General features: G+C 54.4%; 1 protein-coding gene across 6 annotated transcripts in view; it reads left to right on the top strand.

The window, feature by feature from the left end:
- Positions 1-18,749, top strand: part of ABCC9 (ATP binding cassette subfamily C member 9) — a 180,949-nt gene that overhangs the window by 57,998 nt on the left and 104,202 nt on the right. For all 6 annotated transcript variants that reach the window (XM_073562293.1, XM_073562295.1, XM_073562292.1 and 3 more), the window contains 5 exons: positions 3,975-4,015; positions 4,156-4,298; positions 4,377-4,485; positions 8,316-8,420; positions 8,521-8,593. In XM_073562293.1, coding sequence (XP_073418394.1) covers positions 3,975-4,015; positions 4,156-4,298; positions 4,377-4,485; positions 8,316-8,420; positions 8,521-8,593 — 471 coding nt within the window. The remainder of the gene's footprint in view (positions 1-3,974; positions 4,016-4,155; positions 4,299-4,376; positions 4,486-8,315; positions 8,421-8,520; positions 8,594-18,749) is intronic.

The raw sequence follows: 18,749 nt of genomic DNA, 5'->3' as shown, positions 1-18,749 counted from the left end.
TGGTCCTGTATTGTCCGGGGATTCAGAGTTTCCCGGTCCTGTATTGTCCGGGGGATTCAGAGTTTCCCGGTCCTGTATTGTCCGGGGTGTTCAGTTTCCCGGTCCTGTATTGTCCGGGGTGTTCAGTTTCCCGGTTCTGTATTGTCCGGGGTGTTCAGTTTCCCGGTCCTGTATTGTCCGGGGAGTTCAGTTTCCTGGTCCTGTATTGTCCGGGGATTCAGAGTTTCCCGGTCCTGTATTGTTCGGGGGATTTAGGGTGTCCCGATCCTGTATTGTCCGGGGGATTCAGAGTTTCCCGGTCCTATATTGTCCGGGGTGTTCAGTTTCCCGGTCCAGTATTGTCTGGGAATTCAGTTTCCCGGTCCAGTATTGTCTGGGAATTCAGTTTCCCGGTCCAGTATTGTCCGGGGAATTCAGTTTCCCGGTCCAGTATTGTCCGGGGAATTCAGTTTCCCGGTCCAGTATTGTCTGGGAATTCAGTTTCCCGGTCCTGTATTGTTCGGGGGATTCAGAGTTTCCCGGTCCTGTATTGTCCGGGGTGTTCAGTTTCCCGGTCCTGTATTGTCCAGGGGATTCAGGGGTCCCCATCCTCTGTATTGTCCGGGGGATTCAGGGGTCCCGGTCCTGTATTGTCCGGGGGATTTAGGGTGTCCCGGTCCTGTATTGTCCAGGGGATTCAGGGTGTCCTGGTCCTGTATTGTCTGGGGGGATTCAGGGGTCCCCGTTCTGTATTGTCCGGGGATTCAGGGTGTCCTGGTCCTGTATTGTCTGGGGGAGTTCAGGGGTCCCCGTTCTGTATTGTCTGGGGGGATTCAGGGTGTCCTGGTCCTGTATTGTCCGGGGATTCAGGGTGTCCCGTTCCTGTATTGTCTGGGGGATTCAGGGTGTCCTGGTCCTGTATTGTCTGGGGGATTCAGGGGTCCCCGTTCTGTATTGTCCGGGGATTCAGGGTGTCCTGGTCCTGTATTGTCCGGGGATTCAGGGTGTCCCGTTCCTGTATTGTCTGGGGGATTCAGGGTGTCCTGGTCCTGTATTGTCCGGGGGATTCAGGGTATCCTGGTCTTGTATTGTCTGGGGGGATTCAGGGTGTCCCGTTCCTGTATTGTCTGGGGGATTCAGGGGTCCCCGTTCTGTATTGTCCGGGGATTCAGGGTGTCCCGTTCCTGTATTGTCTGGGGGATTCAGGGTGTCCTGGTCCTGTATTGTCTGGGGGATTCAGGGGTCCCCGTTCTGTATTGTCCGGGGATTCAGGGTATCCTGGTCTTGTATTGTCTGGGGGGATTCAGGGTGTCCTGGTCCTGTATTGTCCGGGGATTCAGGGTGTCCCGTTCCTGTATTGTCTGGGGGATTCAGGGTGTCCCGTTCCTGTATTGTCTGGGGGATTCAGGGTGTCCTGGTCCTGTATTGTCTGGGGGGATTCAGGGTGTCCCGTTCCTGTATTGTCCGGGGGATTCAGGGTGTCCTGGTCTTGTATTGTCTGGGGGGATTCAGGGGTCCCCGTTCTGTATTGTCCGGGGGATTCAGGGTGTCCTGCTCGTTTATTGTCCGGGCGATTCAGGGTGTCCCCGTCCTGTAATATTCAGGTTATGTCGGGGTCTTGTAATTTAAAGCATTGTCATGTGGAAATGATGGGTGAGTAGTGTGTGGAGTGAGAGTGGATGATGGGAGTTCAGGCCTTGGGGGAGAGGGGAGTTGCACTTTGCTGATGACTGTGGAATCCTCAGATCTCAGAAACTAGGTCATTAGAGAAGATGGGATGTACGGGGCTATGGTGCCGCCCGCGGGCGAGAGCAGGAGAGTGCCCCCTTATATCCGTGTACAGAGGACACTGCGGCCGGAGGTCTGGAAGGGCTAATATTAACCCATCCGTCATCTGATCCATATGTATGCTGCTCTGATGCAATGTGGATCCGATCTCATCCTGCACTGCAGATAATAGCGTGCGGTTCTGTGACACTGGAGATAATAGCGTGGGGTTCTGTGACACTGGAGATAATAGCGTGCGGTTCTGTGACCCTGCAGACAATAGCGTGGGGTTCTGGCACACTGCAGACAATAGCATGGGGTTCTGTGACACTGGAGATAATAGCATGGGGTTCTGTGACACTGCAGACAATAGCGTGGGGTTCTGTGACCCTGCAGACAATAGCGTGGGGTTCTGGCACACTGCAGACAATAGCATGGGGTTCTGTGACACTGGAGATAATAGCGTGGGGTTCTGTGACCCTGCAGACAATAGCGTGGGGTTCTGGGACACTGCAGACAATAGCGTGGGGTTCTGGGACACTGCAGACAATAGAATGGGGTTCTGTGACCCTGCAGACAATAGCGTGGGGTTCTGGGACACTGCAGACAATAGCGTGGGGTTCTGGGACACTGCAGACAATAGCGTGGGGTTCTGGGACACTGCAGACAATAGAATGGGGTTCTGGGACACTGCAGACAATAGAATGGGGTTCTGTGACCCTGCAGACAATAGCGTGGGGTTCTGGGACACTGCAGACAATAGCGTGGGGTTCTGTGACCCTGCAGACAATAGCGTGGGGTTCTGTGACCCTGCAGACAATAGCGTGGGGTTCTGTGACCCTGCAGACAATAGCGTGGGGTTCTGTGACCCTGCAGACAATAGCGTGGGGTTCTGTGACACTGCAGACAATAGCGTGGGGTTCTGTAGCACTGCAGAGAATAGCGTGGGGTTCTGGGACACTGCAGACAATAGAATGGGGTTCTGGGACACTGCAGACAATAGAATGGGGTTCTGGGACACTGCAGACACTGGATTGCAGAGCACAGGATTAATAATATAATGACATTTCTGTAGCGCTGACCTATTTGGCAGATGTTTACATTAGAGGGGACGTGTCCAGACAATGAGACATCACAGACTAACACATAGACCACCAGATACAGGAGCAGAGAAGGTCCTGATCACATGAGCTTAGATCTATGAGGAGACGGGGGACACAAGAGGTGAAAGATGCAAAGTTCTTGTACAGTTCGGCCAGTTCTAGTTTCTGCGACTAGAAGGAGAACAGAGAGTGAGCAGATGGTTAAGTGATTTGTCAGAGCGTCTCTTCTGTTGTATGGTGGGAATGAATGGATCAGTGCGGTTTAAGATTGTGAAAAGAGCTTGAGGGACATACAGAGGACTGGATTGTATACCGCATGGCCGAATTGTTTACCGCATCCCCGGATTGTATACCGCATGGCCAGATTGTATACCGCATGGCCGAATTGTTTACCGCATCCCCGGATTGTATAAAGCATGGCCAGATTGTATACCGCACCACCTGATTGTATACAGCACCGCCGGATTCTATAGAATTATAGAATGGTAGAATCGGAAGGGACCTCCTGGGCCATCTGGTCCAACCCCCTGCTCCAAAGCAGGATTCGCTAAATCATCCCAGACAGATATCTGTCCAGCCTCTGAAGACTTCCATTGAAGGAGAACTCACCACTTCTCATGGCAGCCTGTTCCACTCATTGATCACCCTCACTGTCAGCCTTCTAATATCTAATCTGTGTCTCCTCCCATTCAGTTTCATCCCATTGCTTCTAGTCTTTCCTTGTGCACATGAGAATAAAGTTGATCCTTCTACAATGTGACAGCCCTTTAGATATTTGTAGACAGTTATTAAGTCTCCTCTCAGTCTTCTCTTTTGCAGCTAAACATTCCCGAATCCTGCAACCTTTCCTCATAAGACAGGATTGTGTACCGCGTGGCCGGATTGTATACCGCGTGGCCGGATTGTGTACCGCGTGGCCGGATTGTGTACCGCGTGGCCGGATTGTGTACCGCGTGGCCGGATTGTGTACCGCGTGGCCGGATTGTGTACCGCGTGGCCGGATTGTGTACCGCGTGGCCGGATTGTATACCGCGCGGCCGGATTCTATACCGCGTGGCCAGATTATATACCTGTAGGGACTTGTAGTTCTCTGCCGCTAACCCTCTGTAATCTTGTGTCTTGCAGTCTTCATGAATGCAGCCATCCCCATAGCAGCGGTGCTGGCGGTAAGATTGCACCTCCGGTAAATATGTGCACCTTTCGGGGGCCCCTTTACCTCTGGGTCCTTCTGTTGCCCTTCTCTCGGTGATCCGGCCACCCGTCCTCTCTGGGCTCTGACTTTGGCGGTCTCTTTTCTGGTCCTCAGACATTTGTGACGCACGAGTACGTGGAGAATGTGGCGCTGACTCCGGCTAGCGCCTTTGCATCCCTGTCGCTGTTCCACATCCTGGTGACGCCGCTCTTCCTGCTCTCCACCGTGGTCAGATTTGCCGTGAAGGCGCTCGTCAGGTGCGTTGTAAACGTCGTACGCGACGTCTCGCTCTACCCTCGGATCTGTGACCCCCATCTCGGCTTCTCTCCCTGCAGCGTCCAGAAGTTAAATGAGTTCTTCACGAGTGATGAGATCAGGGATGACAGCGCAAGGAACGGAGAGTCCCCGGCCTTGCTGGACGCCTGCCGGAAGCATCCTGGCATCGTAGGTACCGGGGCCCCTGGTTCCCCCGTGTACCCGGTGATGTGTGCTGGCACTGATGTGTCAAGTCTGCCCGTTATTCAGTAACGTTCTAGAAGATCCTGACATCCGGGGGTGGCGGCTCGCTCCGCGGACCGCCACGCTGGCCTGTAATGCCCTATTATTGCCCGTCTGTGTGCTCCAGATACACTGGCCATGCTGCTCTCATAGATACAGAAATTGGTTCGCGCTCGACTGAGGAGTATCCGCTGCTAGTGAGAAGGAGCCTCTGGTCCCGTGAATATGAGTTCAGTATAGAATGAAATATGCGCACGTTTTATTTTACTGACGGTGATGAAGCGACAGCTGACGATTCGGCCTTTGTCACATAGTCGCCCTTTTAAAGTAGAGTTTGGGTAGTCACCAGTTAATGATCACTGCTAGGCAATATTTTGGAACGACTCCCTGCTGGGGCACGGCGGTGCCTGCATCCCACACTGCGCCACCTATGATTCTTGGCCATATCCCCAGGATTTCTGCTCCTCTGGAATCAAGACTACTGGCCCATATTGTCCGCATCGTTCTGAATATTGCCTAGCAGTGATTATTATAAACTGGTGACTACCCAAACTCTACTTTAAAAGGGCGACTATGTGACAAAGGCCGAAACGTCAGCTGTCGCTTCATCACCGCCAATAAAACGTTCACTAGCGCATATGTCACGTGTGCAGTGATTCTATACTGAACTCTTGCTGCTCTCATAGTCCCTACTGCTGACAGTGACTGAAAGCCTGCCCTGAGCTAATACTGCTCACAGAGGAGGGTTTGTTCCAATGCAGTCTGGGCAAAGTGAGGGAACAAGCTACATCCAGATGGATACATTGTAACACTCAGCGGTGGAGATCTCTGCGGTGCTTCTCACTGACACATTGTAACACATGCTCAGCGGTGGAGATCTCTGCGGTGCTTCTCACTGACACATTGTAACACACGCTCAGCAGTGGAGATCTCTGCGGTGCTTCTCACTGACACATTGTAACACGCTCAGCGGTGGAGATCTCTGCGGTGCTTCTCACTGACACATTGTAACACACGCTCAACGGTGGAGATCTCTGCGGTGCTTCTCACTGACACATTGTAACACACGCTCAGCAGTGGAGATCTCTGCGGTGCTTCTCACTGACACATTGTAACACGCTCAGCGGTGGAGATCTCTGCGGTGCTTCTCACTGACACATTGTAACACACGCTCAACGGTGGAGATCTCTGCGATGCTTCTCACTAACACACTGTAACACACGCTCAGCAGTGGAGATCTCTGCGGTGCTTCTCACTGACACACTGTAACACACGCTCAACGGTGGAGATCTCTGCGATGCTTCTCACTGACACATTGTAACACACGCTCAGCAGTGGAGATCTCTGCCGTGCTTCTCACTGACACATTGTAACACACGCTCAGCAGTGGAGATCTCTGCGGTGTTTCTACTACAAAGAATAGTGTGCGCCTCCATCCGTCAGCACATAAATACTAGGTAAGTAGTCGGGCGCGACACCTCGTATGGGAGAGAACCATAAATCAAGGCGAGAACAGACCCTACAAATACTGGCGAGTCGCCTGATACAATAGGAATATGAAATGTGCACAGAATATTTATTAGACATGAGCAAAGCTCCACTGCTGGAGAAGTATGCCGGACATCACCGGTATATACTGCGTATCCACAGCATCATAACTATTACACGCCGGGACGTGAGGACCACCACATAATGACGGACCAGAATGGGTCAATGCAGCAGTCTACTACCCAAGCCTGTAAGAGGGACAAATGGCCCCTATATAACACACAGTGAGGCTGAAAGGGTCAGAGGAACCAATGCAGATCTGCTATATATAGTCATAACAATGTAGATTACAGATGGCAAGATGTGAAAACACAGCCTGGAGGACTCAATGAGAACACAAAGAGCAATGTGGAAGTAGATAGGTGGCGAAATATATCATAACCCACAGGAAAGGTAAAGTGCAGGCTCTAAATAAAGATGTCCCTAAGCATGACTACCTGACCAGCTCTGGAGAATTCATATGGCAAGCCAAAATAGGCAGAAATGTCCACATGGAACAGGGGTGTGGGGAAACCTCACGCATATTGCTGCTGAAGGCAGCTTAGTCAGGGGAAGCCCCTGACAAAGCTGCCTTCAGTAGTGATACCTGGAAGCCACTGACAAAGCTTCCTTCAGCAGCGATACCCGGAATCCCCTGACGAAGCTGCCTTCAGCAGCGATACCCGGAATCCCCTGACGAAGCTGCCTTCAGCAGCGATACCCGGAATCCCCTGATGAAGCTGCCTTCAGTAGTGATACCCATTAACCCCTGACGAAGCTGCCTTCAGCAGCGATACCCGGAATCCCCTGACGAAGCTGCCTTCAGTAGTGATACCTGGAATCCCCTGACGAAGCTGCCTTCAGCAGCGATACCCGGAAGCCCCTGACACAGCTGCCTTCAGCAGCGATACCCAGAAGCCCCTGATGAAGCTGCCTTCAGCAGCGATACCCGGAAGCCCCTGACGAAGCTGCCTTCAGCAGCGATACCCGGAAGCCCCTGACGAAGCTGCCTTCAGCAGCGATACCCGGAAGCCCCTGACGAAGCTGCCTTCAGCAGCGATACCCGGAAGCCCCTGAGGAAGCTGCCTTCAGTAGTGATACCCATTAACCCCTGACGAAGCTGCCTTCAGTAGTGTTACCTGGAAGCCCTGACGAAGCTGCCTTCAGCAGCCATACCCGGAAGCCCCTGACGAAGCTGCCTTCAGCAGCGATACCCGGAGGCCCCTGACGAAGCTGCCTTCAGCGATACCCGGAAGCCCCTGGCGAAGCTGCCTTCAGCAGCGATACCCGGAAGCCCCTGACGAAGCTGCCTTCAGTAGCGATACCCATTAGTCCCTGACGAAGCGGCCTTCAGTAGCGATACCCGGAAGCCCCTGACGAAGCTGCCTTCAGTAGCGATACCTGGAAGCCCCTGACGAAGCTGCCTTCAGTAGCGATACCTGGAAGCCCCTGACGAAGCTGCCTTCAGTAGCGATACCCGGAAGCCTCTGACGAAGCTGCCTTCAGCAGCGATACCCGGAAGCCTCTGACGAAGCTGCCTTCAGCAGCGATACCCGGAAGCCCCTGACGAAGCTGCCTTCAGCAGCGATACCCGGAAGCCCCTGACGAAGCTGCCTTCAGTAGCGATACCAGGAAGCCCCTGATGAAGCTGCCTTCAGCAGCGATACCTGGAAGCCCCTGACGAAGCTGCCTTCAGTAGCGATACCTGGAAGCCCCTGACGAAGCTGTCTTCAGTAGTGATACCCGGAAGCCTCTGACGAAGCTGCCTTCAGTAGCGATACCTGGAAGCCCTGACGAAGCTGTCTTCAGTAGCGATACCCGGAAGACCCTGACGAAGCTGCCTTCAGTAGTGATACCCATTAGTCCCTGACGAATCGGCCTTCAGCAGCATGCTTATCTAGTAGTGGAGCTTTGCTCATTAGCCGCCCGGCATGGTTTTGGCTCGGGTGTGATATACTGATTATATGTTGCACATGTTTGTATGTGATTGTAATACACACTGTGTCTGTCTCAGGTGCACATTTCACATTTATATTGCGTCAGGTGTGCGCACCATTGTTTGTTCTGTTCTCTCGACTCTGCGGTGTTTCTCACTGATACATTGTAACAAGATCTCAGCTGTGTTTATCTCGCTGATACATGGTTGCACGCTGTTGTGAGCGGTGTCGCTCTATCTTCCGGCTCTGCGTCTTATGTGGCTGCAGGTTTTTCATCTTCGTTTTTTTCCCGTTTTCTGTATTTTTTTTCAGCACTCGCGAGCGATTAACAGGAAGCAGCCGCTGAGATTCCAGCTGGATCGATACGAGCAGCCGCCTCGGAGACGCCCCGCCGACGGCGAGGAGGCCGCCATCAAGGTACCTGACTGAGGATGAGATGCATCTTATCACCAGTGGGCGGGGCCAGGCGCGGTCTGCAGGCGACAGCGCGGTGATGGCGGATTCCCTTCTCTTCCAGGTGTTCGGCGGATACTTCTCCTGGGGGACGGGGCTGGCCACATTGTCCAACATTGACATCCACATCCCGACAGGTGAGACGGCGCTGACCGATCATGTGACATGGCCGGGGTCAGGAACACATAGGGTCTTATCCTCCAACTCTTTTATTTTACAAAATTATCAAAATTACACTCAGAAACAAACCACAATACATAAACTAAAGAAAACCAACATAGACAGACATAAAATGTGCAAAACATGCGCAAACAACTGAAAGTCCAAATCCTTTCCTTGTCCCCCACTGAGCTCGGCAGCTTAGGGTCCCCCAGCAGGAATCCACTGAAAAGAGAATACAAAGAAACATAAACCCCTCTCCCCACTCTCACTCCATTCACCCCCATTCACCCCCATTCACACCTCACCGATTTTACTAGTTTACTATTTACAATTTTACTATTTACAAAAACCAAACGAAAATAACCCTTTCCTGGCCCTCCGCCTTGAAAAAAACAAGAACTCTGCCACTTTGGCCGACAAACCTTACCTCCTATTACACAGCAAAGATTTTTTTTTTCTTTTTCCCTTTTTTTCCCTCTCCCACACATGGCAACAAGTTCGCAGCCTTTTTTTTCCCACCACCTTGCACCGCAGGTCCTACAAGTTTGTAGCCTTGTCACTGCAAAATCTGGTCCACGAAAGTTTATGGCCTTTTGATTCCACACGAAAACTATTTCCAGGGTCCGCAGAGTCTACTTCTCCTGCCCTGCTCCTCTGCTCCTTCATGTTGCTCTTGGCATCCGGTCATCCATCCACCACCCCCCATGCACCCCCCTCCCAACCTGACTACACCCCATCCACACATTCTAACTAAAAAAACAAAAAAAACGTGTGTTATATGTTTCTCCTTTTACCAAAGCACAACCAAAAGACATTTTCCAAAACTCTCAATACCATCCCATCTACTTACGCATTAATATACAAACTAAACACAGCATTTACATACCCAAGGCCCAAGTTTGGCACCTGTAAGCCCAATATCCATTATATGTCCTGTTTTTAAAACAAAAAGCTAAGGTGGCATGCACCAGCCCACCACCAGGAAAACGGGGTTCTAGAGGCTCCATCCCTCACTAACACATTCATCCTATCCCTCAGGAACTAAGACTGTCCCTACTTCTGTCCCTAAAAAAGAAACCTGTCCCTATCTGTCCCTACCTGCCCCTACTCTACCTAACTTATCATAACTAACTCTCTATCTGTCCCTCAGTGCCTGTCCCTCCCTGTCCCTATCTGCCCCTACTTCTGTCCCTAACACACCCAGTGAAACTTATGCTATCCCTACCCTCATTCACACGGAGCTAGCTCTCCCTTGAGTGCGTTTTTAAAAGGAGAGGCCTCTCCAAAGCCAAGAGGCCTTCCTCACACCCAACCTTTCGAACTCCAAAGAACGGACCTTCACCAGGTCACCCAAGATGTTTCCTACCACCTCATCCCTTGGGAGGGTTTTTTTCCGCGTCGAAACTAGGCACCGTGCATTCCAAGTGTGGAACCTAACCGCTGCACTGACTAGGAATAAAGTGCACGGGTCCCGGCCACCCAGGGATCTGAACGCTCCATAGGCCCATTCAGCGTAGGAGAGGGACGCCAGCCGCGGCCAACGTATGGAGGCACCCACCCTGTTGTAAACCTCTGCATTAAAGGGACAATGAAGCAGGAAGTGCTCCATGCTTTCCAGCACGTCGCCACACTCCTCACGAGGGCAACCCCGGTCATCGGAGTTCCTGCACTTCAAGTTGTCCCTTACATACAGCCTCCCGTGGAAGCAACGCCAGGTCAAGTCCCAAAACTTCATGGGGATCCGCTTAGAATTTAAAAGCCCCAGCCCGACCTCCAGATCCCGGCCTGGGCAATCCTTAAGGGCCAGGGGCTTCTGGAAATGGGTCAACAGGACCCTCCTGTCAAGGCATTGCCTCGACATGGTCCTGATTTCCCACATTCCCAGACCCCACCGGCGGATCACCTTCAGAACCGGGGTAGCGTAAGCCAGAAGATGCCCATGAGGTGTGCGTAGGTCCTTCACCCGCCCTCCTGTCTCCCATTCCTGGAAGAAAGGCCAAAGCCAACCCTTGCAGGAGACTACCCACGGAGGAGCCCTCTCTAACAAGAGGTTGGAGATGTTAGTCTTAAGAAAGGTGTTTACTAGAAACACCACCGGGTTGACCATACCCAACCCGCCTAGTCTCCTCGTACGGTACGTAACCTCCCTCTTGATTAGGTTAAGCCTATTCCCCCATAACAATTGGAAGAACAGGCTATAGACCCGCGTCCAGAGAGGTTCCGGCAAGATGCACACACTGCCCAGGTATATCAATAAAGGTAGCAGATAGCCTTTAGCCAGGGCAACCCTTTCCCTCAGGGTTAAAGACCAACCCTTCCATTGGTCCACCTTTTGGGCGGCGATCTTAAGTCTGCCCTCCCAATTTTGCTGGGGGTAGTCCCCGGGGCCAAATTCGATGCCTAGAATTTTGGCGGTGGCCTGGGGCCCTGGAAGGGTGTCCGGGAGATCAAAACTAGGATCTCCCCCTCCCAGCCAGAGACTTTCACACTTATCCCGGTTGATCATGGACCCGGATGCCTCCGAGTAGCGCACTACCTCCGACATGACCCAGTCCGCCTCCCCTCTCGAGGATACGAACAGGGAAACATCATCGGCGTACGCCACCACCCTCAGAGAGGAGCCAGAGCCCGCCCGGTCCATCCCGACTCCCGCCAACGGTCCACGATCTACCCTCCTTAAGAAGGGATCGATCGCGAACACGTATAAAAGCGGGCTCAGCGGACAGCCCTGACGGACCCCAGAACCCACCTCAAAAGGACGACCTGACCAACCGTTAACCAGCGGAAAAGTCTCAGCCCCTTGGTACAAGATCTCTAACCATTTTACAAACCTCCCAGGCAGACCATACCTCAAAAGGACGGACCAGAGGTACTCGTGGTTGACCCGGTCAAAGGCTTTCGCTTGATCTAATGACAGCAAGTACCCCTTCCAGTGACCTGCCCTACCCTGCTCCACTGCCTCTCGGACACCGAGCACAGCACTAAAAGTACTGCGGCCTGGAACAGAGCAATGCTGGGCCCCTGAAAGGAGCCGGGGTGCAAACTTCACCAGCCGATTAAACAGCACCTTGGCCAGAACCTTCCGGTCCGTATCGAGAAGCGCTATGGGACGCCAGTTCTCGATACGGGACGGATCCTTACCCTTTGACAGAATAATGAGGGCTGACTTCCTCATTGAGCCGGGAAGAGTGCCCGAGGAGAGACACTCATTAAAGACCCCTGTCAAGAGGGGGACCAAGGAGTCCCTAAAAGTCTTATAGAACTCGGATGTTAAGCCATCCGGACCTGGCGATTTCTTGAGCCGAAGCCCATCAATGGCCAGTCTCACTTCCTCTTCCCTGATTTCTTCTGCCAAAACACCAAGAGAGGGGTCACCCCCTGGCTCAGGGACGGCTTCAGCCAGGAAAGCCGACATCCTGTCCCGATCCAGATCCTTCTTTTCCAAGAGGTGTGAGTAGAAGGATCTGACCACCTCCAGGATCCCTGATTTGGATCTGTTCAGGGACCCCGTACTGTCGATCAGTCCTGTCACCATCTTACAATTCACTGACATCTTACAGTTTCTGTAAGGGTCCGGTGAGCGGTATTTCCCGAAGTCCCTCTCAAAAACTAAAGATGTGTGCCTATCATACTGACACCTCTTGAGCAAAGATTTCACTCTGGAGATTTCCTCTCGGTCACCTCCAGTCGAGACAAGCTGCTCGAGTTTCCTCCCCAGAGCCTGGTACAAGCGGTGCCTGTTCAGACTCCTGAGGCTCGAGAGCTGACGGAAGAACCCCGCCACCCGCTTTTTGAAGATCTCCCACCACTCTGACTTACTACTACAGAGATCCAACAGCGGTACCTGGCTCTGAAGAAAATCCTCGAAGGATTGTCTCACCTCCGCTTCTTCCAGCAGGGACGAATTGAGCTTCCACAGCCCTCTTCCCATCCGAGGAGTCTCTGCAACATTCAGAGAAAAGAAAATTAGACAGTGATCGGAGAACTCCACCTCAACAGCGGACACAGCAGAAAAGATGGCATCCTCCTTCAAAAAAAACCTGTCTATTCTAGACCTACAGCTACCCCTATGGTAGGTGAAACCTCCGTGACCTGGGGTGTGCCGGATGTGGGCATCCACCAGGCGAGCTTCACTGGCTATGCTATTCAACGCGACGCTATCATAAGCCAGGCGATCTCCGGGACCCCCCCGGTCACGGGACCTCGTAATGGTGTTGAAGTCCCCCCTGAAGGCCACCTGTCGGCTCGTAAAAAGAAAGGGCTTGATCCTCAGGAAGAGACATTTGCGGTCCCACTTGGACTGCGGGCCGTAGATGTTGATGAGCCGGAGCTCTTGTCCCCTCATGAAGACATCTAGGATCAGGCACCTCCCCATTTCCAACTCAGTAACCCGTCGGCATTCAACTGCTGCAGTCTTAAAAAGGACTGCCACCCCGCTATACGGCTCGGCCGCAAGAGACCAGTATGAGGGCCCGCACCTCCACTCCCTCCGTGATTTATAGATGGCCCCCATGTCTGTTAGTCTGGTCTCTTGCAAGAATAAAATTTCTGCCTCAATCCTGGAGAAAAAAATCAAAGGCCGTGAAGCGAGCCGCATCTGACTTAATGCTGGCGACATTAATAGACGCCAGCGTCAACGGGGCGAGTTCAGCCATCATGGGTGATCGAGTTGGATGGCCAATTTCTTCCCTACCCCGCTATTACCTCCTCCTGGGGAGGGGTCAGACACCTTCCTTTTCAGGGAAGCTCCCGACGTGTCCATCCCACCCCCCCCGGTGTCCTCGCCCCCGGGTTCCAGGTCTGTCCCCCCCTCAGGAGGAGCAATGCCCCCTGAGGGACGGACTCCGCCATCCCCTGAAGGACCCTCCGGTGTTGCCCCCGGCCCAGTACCCTCGTCTTGCGGTTCATCATCTGAACCCCCGAGGGCGCTGAACCGGTTGGAGAGTCTGATCAGAGGGGGGTCAGCGGGCCCTTCCGTATGCACCCTTGTGGTCGGGGGCGGGGGGGACTTTGAAGGCTTGTCAGCCTTCCTCCCCACCGCTTTGCGCTTGGCACGCCTGGTTTTGCCACCTGGTGCTGTAGGCTGCTCTTGGACATCCTCATCAACACTTTCATACTGAGAGGAATTGTCCGAGTCAGCCGCTTTCTCCTCTCTCTCCATCCTCCTGATCTCCTCACTCACCGCACTCTCCCCCAGGGCCTCAGAGGCTTTGGCCACGGGCCTGGAGGGAGGAGCAGGCATCACCCCGGTTGCCCGAGGCTCCACCTGTCCCTTACCTCCCTGGCGCTTTTCCTGCCTCCGCTGGTACGCGGGGCCCCTTGCAGCATTGCCCTTCCTCACTGGCCCCTCAGCCCTTCCCCCTTCGCCACCACCTGCCACAGCAGAAGCAGCGCCACCGGGGGTTGCCCCCCCGCGGTCTCCCCCCACCGGGCCTGTGGCGGCATTAGAGAAAGAGCGAGGGCAGCGGCTGAGAGGGTGACCCAGGTCACCACACAGGTGGCACCGAATGTCTTTGCACAAGGCAGCCAGGTGACCTACCCCACCACACAACGCGCACTTCTGCACCTTGCAGTTGGCGCTGAAGTGAGTGGGGTCGCCGCACTTGTGGCAGACCTTCGGTTGCCCCTGGTAGAAGACCAGGATCCTGTCCCTTCCCAGGAACGCCGAGGAAGGGATGTGGGTGACCGTGCCGCCGGAAACCTTCAATTTGACCATGAAGGTCCAGCCCCCCGACCAGATGCCAAACTCGTCCCTGTTCTTTTTTGGGACCTCGGTGACCTCCCCGTAACGGGAAAGCCACGTCATGATGTCCACGCCTGCGAGTGACTCGTTACATGTAACCACGGTCACTCGCTTGATGGAATTTTGGCGAGACACCGCTTGAGCCACGAAGTCTCGCCATCCGGGCTCTTCTCGCACCAGCTTGTAGTTTGACCAGAAGAGCTCAAGCCCCTCTGGCCGCACGAAGCTGACGTCGAAGAAGCGGGACGCCGAAGGGTGTATCAGGGCAAAGATGTCATTCGCCCCGAAGCCCATCTTAAGGAGGAGCTCCACCACCTTGCTCCTAGGTGGACAAGCTTCACTGCCCCCCCACCTAAGACGGACCACATTCCTTCTTGGCGGCCCCTGCCCGGCTGTGGGGAGAGACCAAACAGTCCCTCCCTCCCTTTGATTTTGGAAGGCTGCTAGGCCATGTCTCTCTATCCAGAAAGACAGGTCCACTGTCCTCCCCTCTACCATGATTGATCTTTCTCCCCTTTGGAGGGCCTCCAGGAAACGGCGGTGAAAACCGCCGTCCCCGGAGCCCGGAGGCGAGGAGACCCCCCCCGGAACCACCCCGACCCCCAGCCGCGACCCCCGCATAATTACGTTGGGGCCTCGCGGCTGGGGGGGCAGACGGGCCAGCCCTCCCACCACTACCACCACTTGTGCCAGCACCCTCATTCACTCTCCCGTTCACTCTTTTATTATTTCCACTCGCTCCGGCACTCACTCCAGCATTTACTGCCACATTCACACTCGCACTCACTCCCTCATCCATATCGCTCACATCACCATTTATGTCCTCAAACAGCTCTTCAAAAATATCTCCTATCTCACTCCCACTCTCACTTCCAGATAGACCACTATTTACATTAGCAGACTTGGTGTTGCAGTACCCCTGCCTGCCTGCTGGGGGCCCTGACTGGCCAGTGCTCTGCTCCTTGGAGCTGCTGGCACTGCTCCACCTCTTGTCCAGGAGTGCCGCTGCCCCTTTAAATACCTCCGAGCAGAGCGCACTCAGTACGCCCTGCCCGAGCCGGGGTGGGCAGCAGCAGCTCCTGGGTTCTCTGGCTCCACTTTTTTTTCTTTTTGCGGTGTCTTTGCACTGAGGACAGGGACGGCCACTGCCACCGCACCCTGCCCTCCGCTGTTCGCCCCCGCCGGCTTCCCAAGGAGTGCCAGAGCCCCCGCACCACCAGATGGAGGTAAGCGGGCTGGGGACCCCGACAACTCCCTACCGACTTTTGGGGGCACTATGCTGCTTGAGGGGGTAGGCGGGACAGGAGGCAGTGGGCCCGCCAAGGCCACACCCCCCCGCCGGCCGCAGCCACCCCGGGCAGAGCAGTGACCCCTTGCGAGGCCACGCCCTCCCCAGGTGACGCGGGCACAGCGGGCGGGACAGCGGCCGAGGAGGACACGCCCCCCCCGCATGCCGCAGCCTTTGCAGGCTGGGCAACACTCGGGGAGGCCACGCCCCCCTCGCGGACCGTCACTGCGCCCCTGAACCCACCACTTGATGGCAGGGCTGGCCACTCCCCCTCGTCGCCCAGCGGCGGCGGTGCCCCCAGCACGGACCCCTTTTTGGGTCTACGCGCCGGGGACCCCGCTCTTGCCACGGGCGCCCTCAGAGGAGCTACCAGCCCCTTGCATTTTTTTAGCTGCTGCTTCACAGCAGCCTCCACGCCCTTTCTAGGTCTCTGGACCCCCATAAGTGGACCAGACTTAACGGACCCGTGCGTGGGGGATCCAGAGACCCCAGCACTCACCGCCGGAGGTGCGGTCCTGGCTGTACCCGTGCTGAGCGCCAGGCCAGCCCCCCCTGCCACCGGGGACTGAGCCCGGACACCACTACTGCCAATACCGCCAGCGGCTGTTACACCACTGGCACCAGCACCGACCTCCATGTCGCTGCCTGAACCCTCACCGCCACCACCAGATGTGACGGTAAGGTCCAGGCACACATCACTCTGCCCGCGCCCCCGCTGCGGACCCACCACAGGGCTCGAGCCGGGGTGGGCAGCGGGTTCCATACAGCGGGACAGAGGGGCCCCGGAAAGAGGGACAAACATAAGTTTGTCAGCCACGGTGTTTTTTGGCTTGCGCTTGTTTTTTTTCTTTTTCCTCTTTCCGGTTGCCCCGTCCTCAGGGCAGACCTCATCCCCAAAGAGCAGTGTGCCAAACCGCTCTGGGGACTCGATCTGCCTCACCTGTTGTAGGACGAGGCAGCCCCCCTCACTACTACTGTCCCCACTCCCACCAGCCTCCCCCTCGCCCCCACTTTCCTCCGAGTAACTGGAGTCCGGTGGGAGAGCCACTTGCTCAGGGGCCACCCCGCTGCATGTTACCTGGGTGTTGTTGCTCACCAGGCCTTCAGGTGGGGCAGGCGTAGATGTTCCGCCATCCTCCTCCTCCTCCTCTTGGCCCTCCACCTGGCAGGGGCCTCCCGACCCCCCAGGAGACCCTCCGGTCATGGCTCTAAACCGGTCATCGTTTTTCAGTTTCTCTGCGAAGGGGCCGCTCCCACTCAGGATAGCCGCCCGTATCTCCTCCAAGGCCCTGATAGCCCCCTTCAGCCTCTCCACCGTGGCGGAGACCTCAGCTCGTCTCGAGGCGGGGAGCCGGTTCTTAGCCACCGCTCGTGCTCCCCTTAACTCCTCCCGGAGTTTTCTCAGCTGTTTGGCGGCCTCCTCATATTCGCAGAGGTGCGCATGGATGCGGGAGGCGTAGATGGTGGATGGCTCTCCCTCAGCTCTGGAGCCCCAGATGTTGGGGGGCTCTGCCACTGCATCTCTGCTCTGGGCCACCACTCCTCCGGGAGGAGGAGCCGCCATGGTACCAGCTTCGGGGGGCCCGGTGTCCCGGGGCTCCTGGGTCCTGCGACCCCCTCTCTCCTGGCTCCGTCTCTTCCCCATCTCCCTGGGACTGGCTGGCTGCACCCTGGCCTCTGGATGGTGCTGAGGCCCCCCACCCCCAGCTGGCTTGCCGGAGGGTGGGAGCCAGGGGCACAGCCCCGGCGCTCAGTCCCAGGGAAAGTCCTCTTTCCTGGGAAGGGGGCAGATGGAAAGTCCTTGCAGGAAAAAACCTCCCTTCCCAGGAGCTTAGCAAGGCCCTAGCCTGCAGATGCTCAGCACAGATGCTCCTCCTCTTCCTGGGCGTGCTCTATCCTCCAACTCTTTTATTTTACAAAATTATCAAAATTACACTCAGAAACAAACCACAATACATAAACTAAAGAAAACCAACATAGACAGACATAAAATGTGCAAAACATGCGCAAACAACTGAAAGTCCAAATCCTTTCCTTGTCCTCCACTGAACTCGGCAGCTTAGGGTCCCCCAGCAGGAATCCACTGAAAAGAGAATACAAAGAAACATAAACCCCTCTCCCCACTCTCACTCCATTCACCCCCATTCACCCCCATTCACACCTCACCGATTTTACTAGTTTACTATTTACAATTTTACTATTTACAAAAACCAAACGAAAATAACCCTTTCCTGGCCCTCCGCCTTGAAAAAAACAAGAACTCTGCCACTTTGGCCGACAAACCTTACCTCCTATTACACAGCAAAGATTTTTTTTTTTTTTTTTTTTTTTTTTTTTTTTTTTTTTCCTCTCCCACACATGGCAACAAGTTCGCAGCCTTTTTTTTCCCACCACCTTGCACCGCAGGTCCTACAAGTTTGTAGCCTTGTCACTTCACAATCTGGTCCACGAAAGTTTATGGCCTTTTGATTCCACACAAAAATTATTTCCAGGGTCCGCAGAGTCTACTTCTCCTGCCCTGCTCCTCTGCTCCTTCATGTTGCTCTTGGCATCCGGTCATCCATCCACCACCCCCCATGCACCCCCCTCCCAACCTGACTACACCCCATCCACACATTCTAACTAAAAAAACAAAAAAAAAAAACGTGTGTTATATGTTTTTCCTTTTACCAAAGCACAACCAAAAGACATTTTCCAAAACTCTCAATACCATCCCATCTACTTACGCATTAATATACAAACTAAACACAGCATTTACATACCCAAGGCCCAAGTTTGGCACCTGTAAGCCCAATATCCATTATATGTCCTGTTTTTAAAACAAAAAGCTAAGGTGGCATGCACCAGCCCACCACCAGGAAAACGGGGTTCTAGAGGCTCCATCCCTCACTAACACATTCATCCTATCCCTCAAGAACTAAGACTGTCCCTACTTCTGTCCCTAAAAAAAAAGAAACCTGTCCCTATCTGTCCCTACCTGCCCCTACTCTACCTAACTTATCATAACTAACTCTCTATCTGTCCCTCAGTGCCTGTCCCTCCCTGTCCCTATCTGCCCCTACTTCTGTCCCTAACACACCCAGTGAAACTTATGCTATCC

The sequence above is a fragment of the Dendrobates tinctorius genome, unplaced genomic scaffold, assembly GCF_039654945.1.
Source record: "Dendrobates tinctorius isolate UK_male_01 unplaced genomic scaffold, ASM3965494v1 ptg000344l, whole genome shotgun sequence".
In the NCBI taxonomy this organism is placed as follows: domain Eukaryota; kingdom Metazoa; phylum Chordata; class Amphibia; order Anura; family Dendrobatidae; genus Dendrobates; species Dendrobates tinctorius.
The sequence above is the reverse complement of the archived record's forward strand: the minus strand, read 5'-3'. Positions and strand labels throughout refer to the sequence as shown.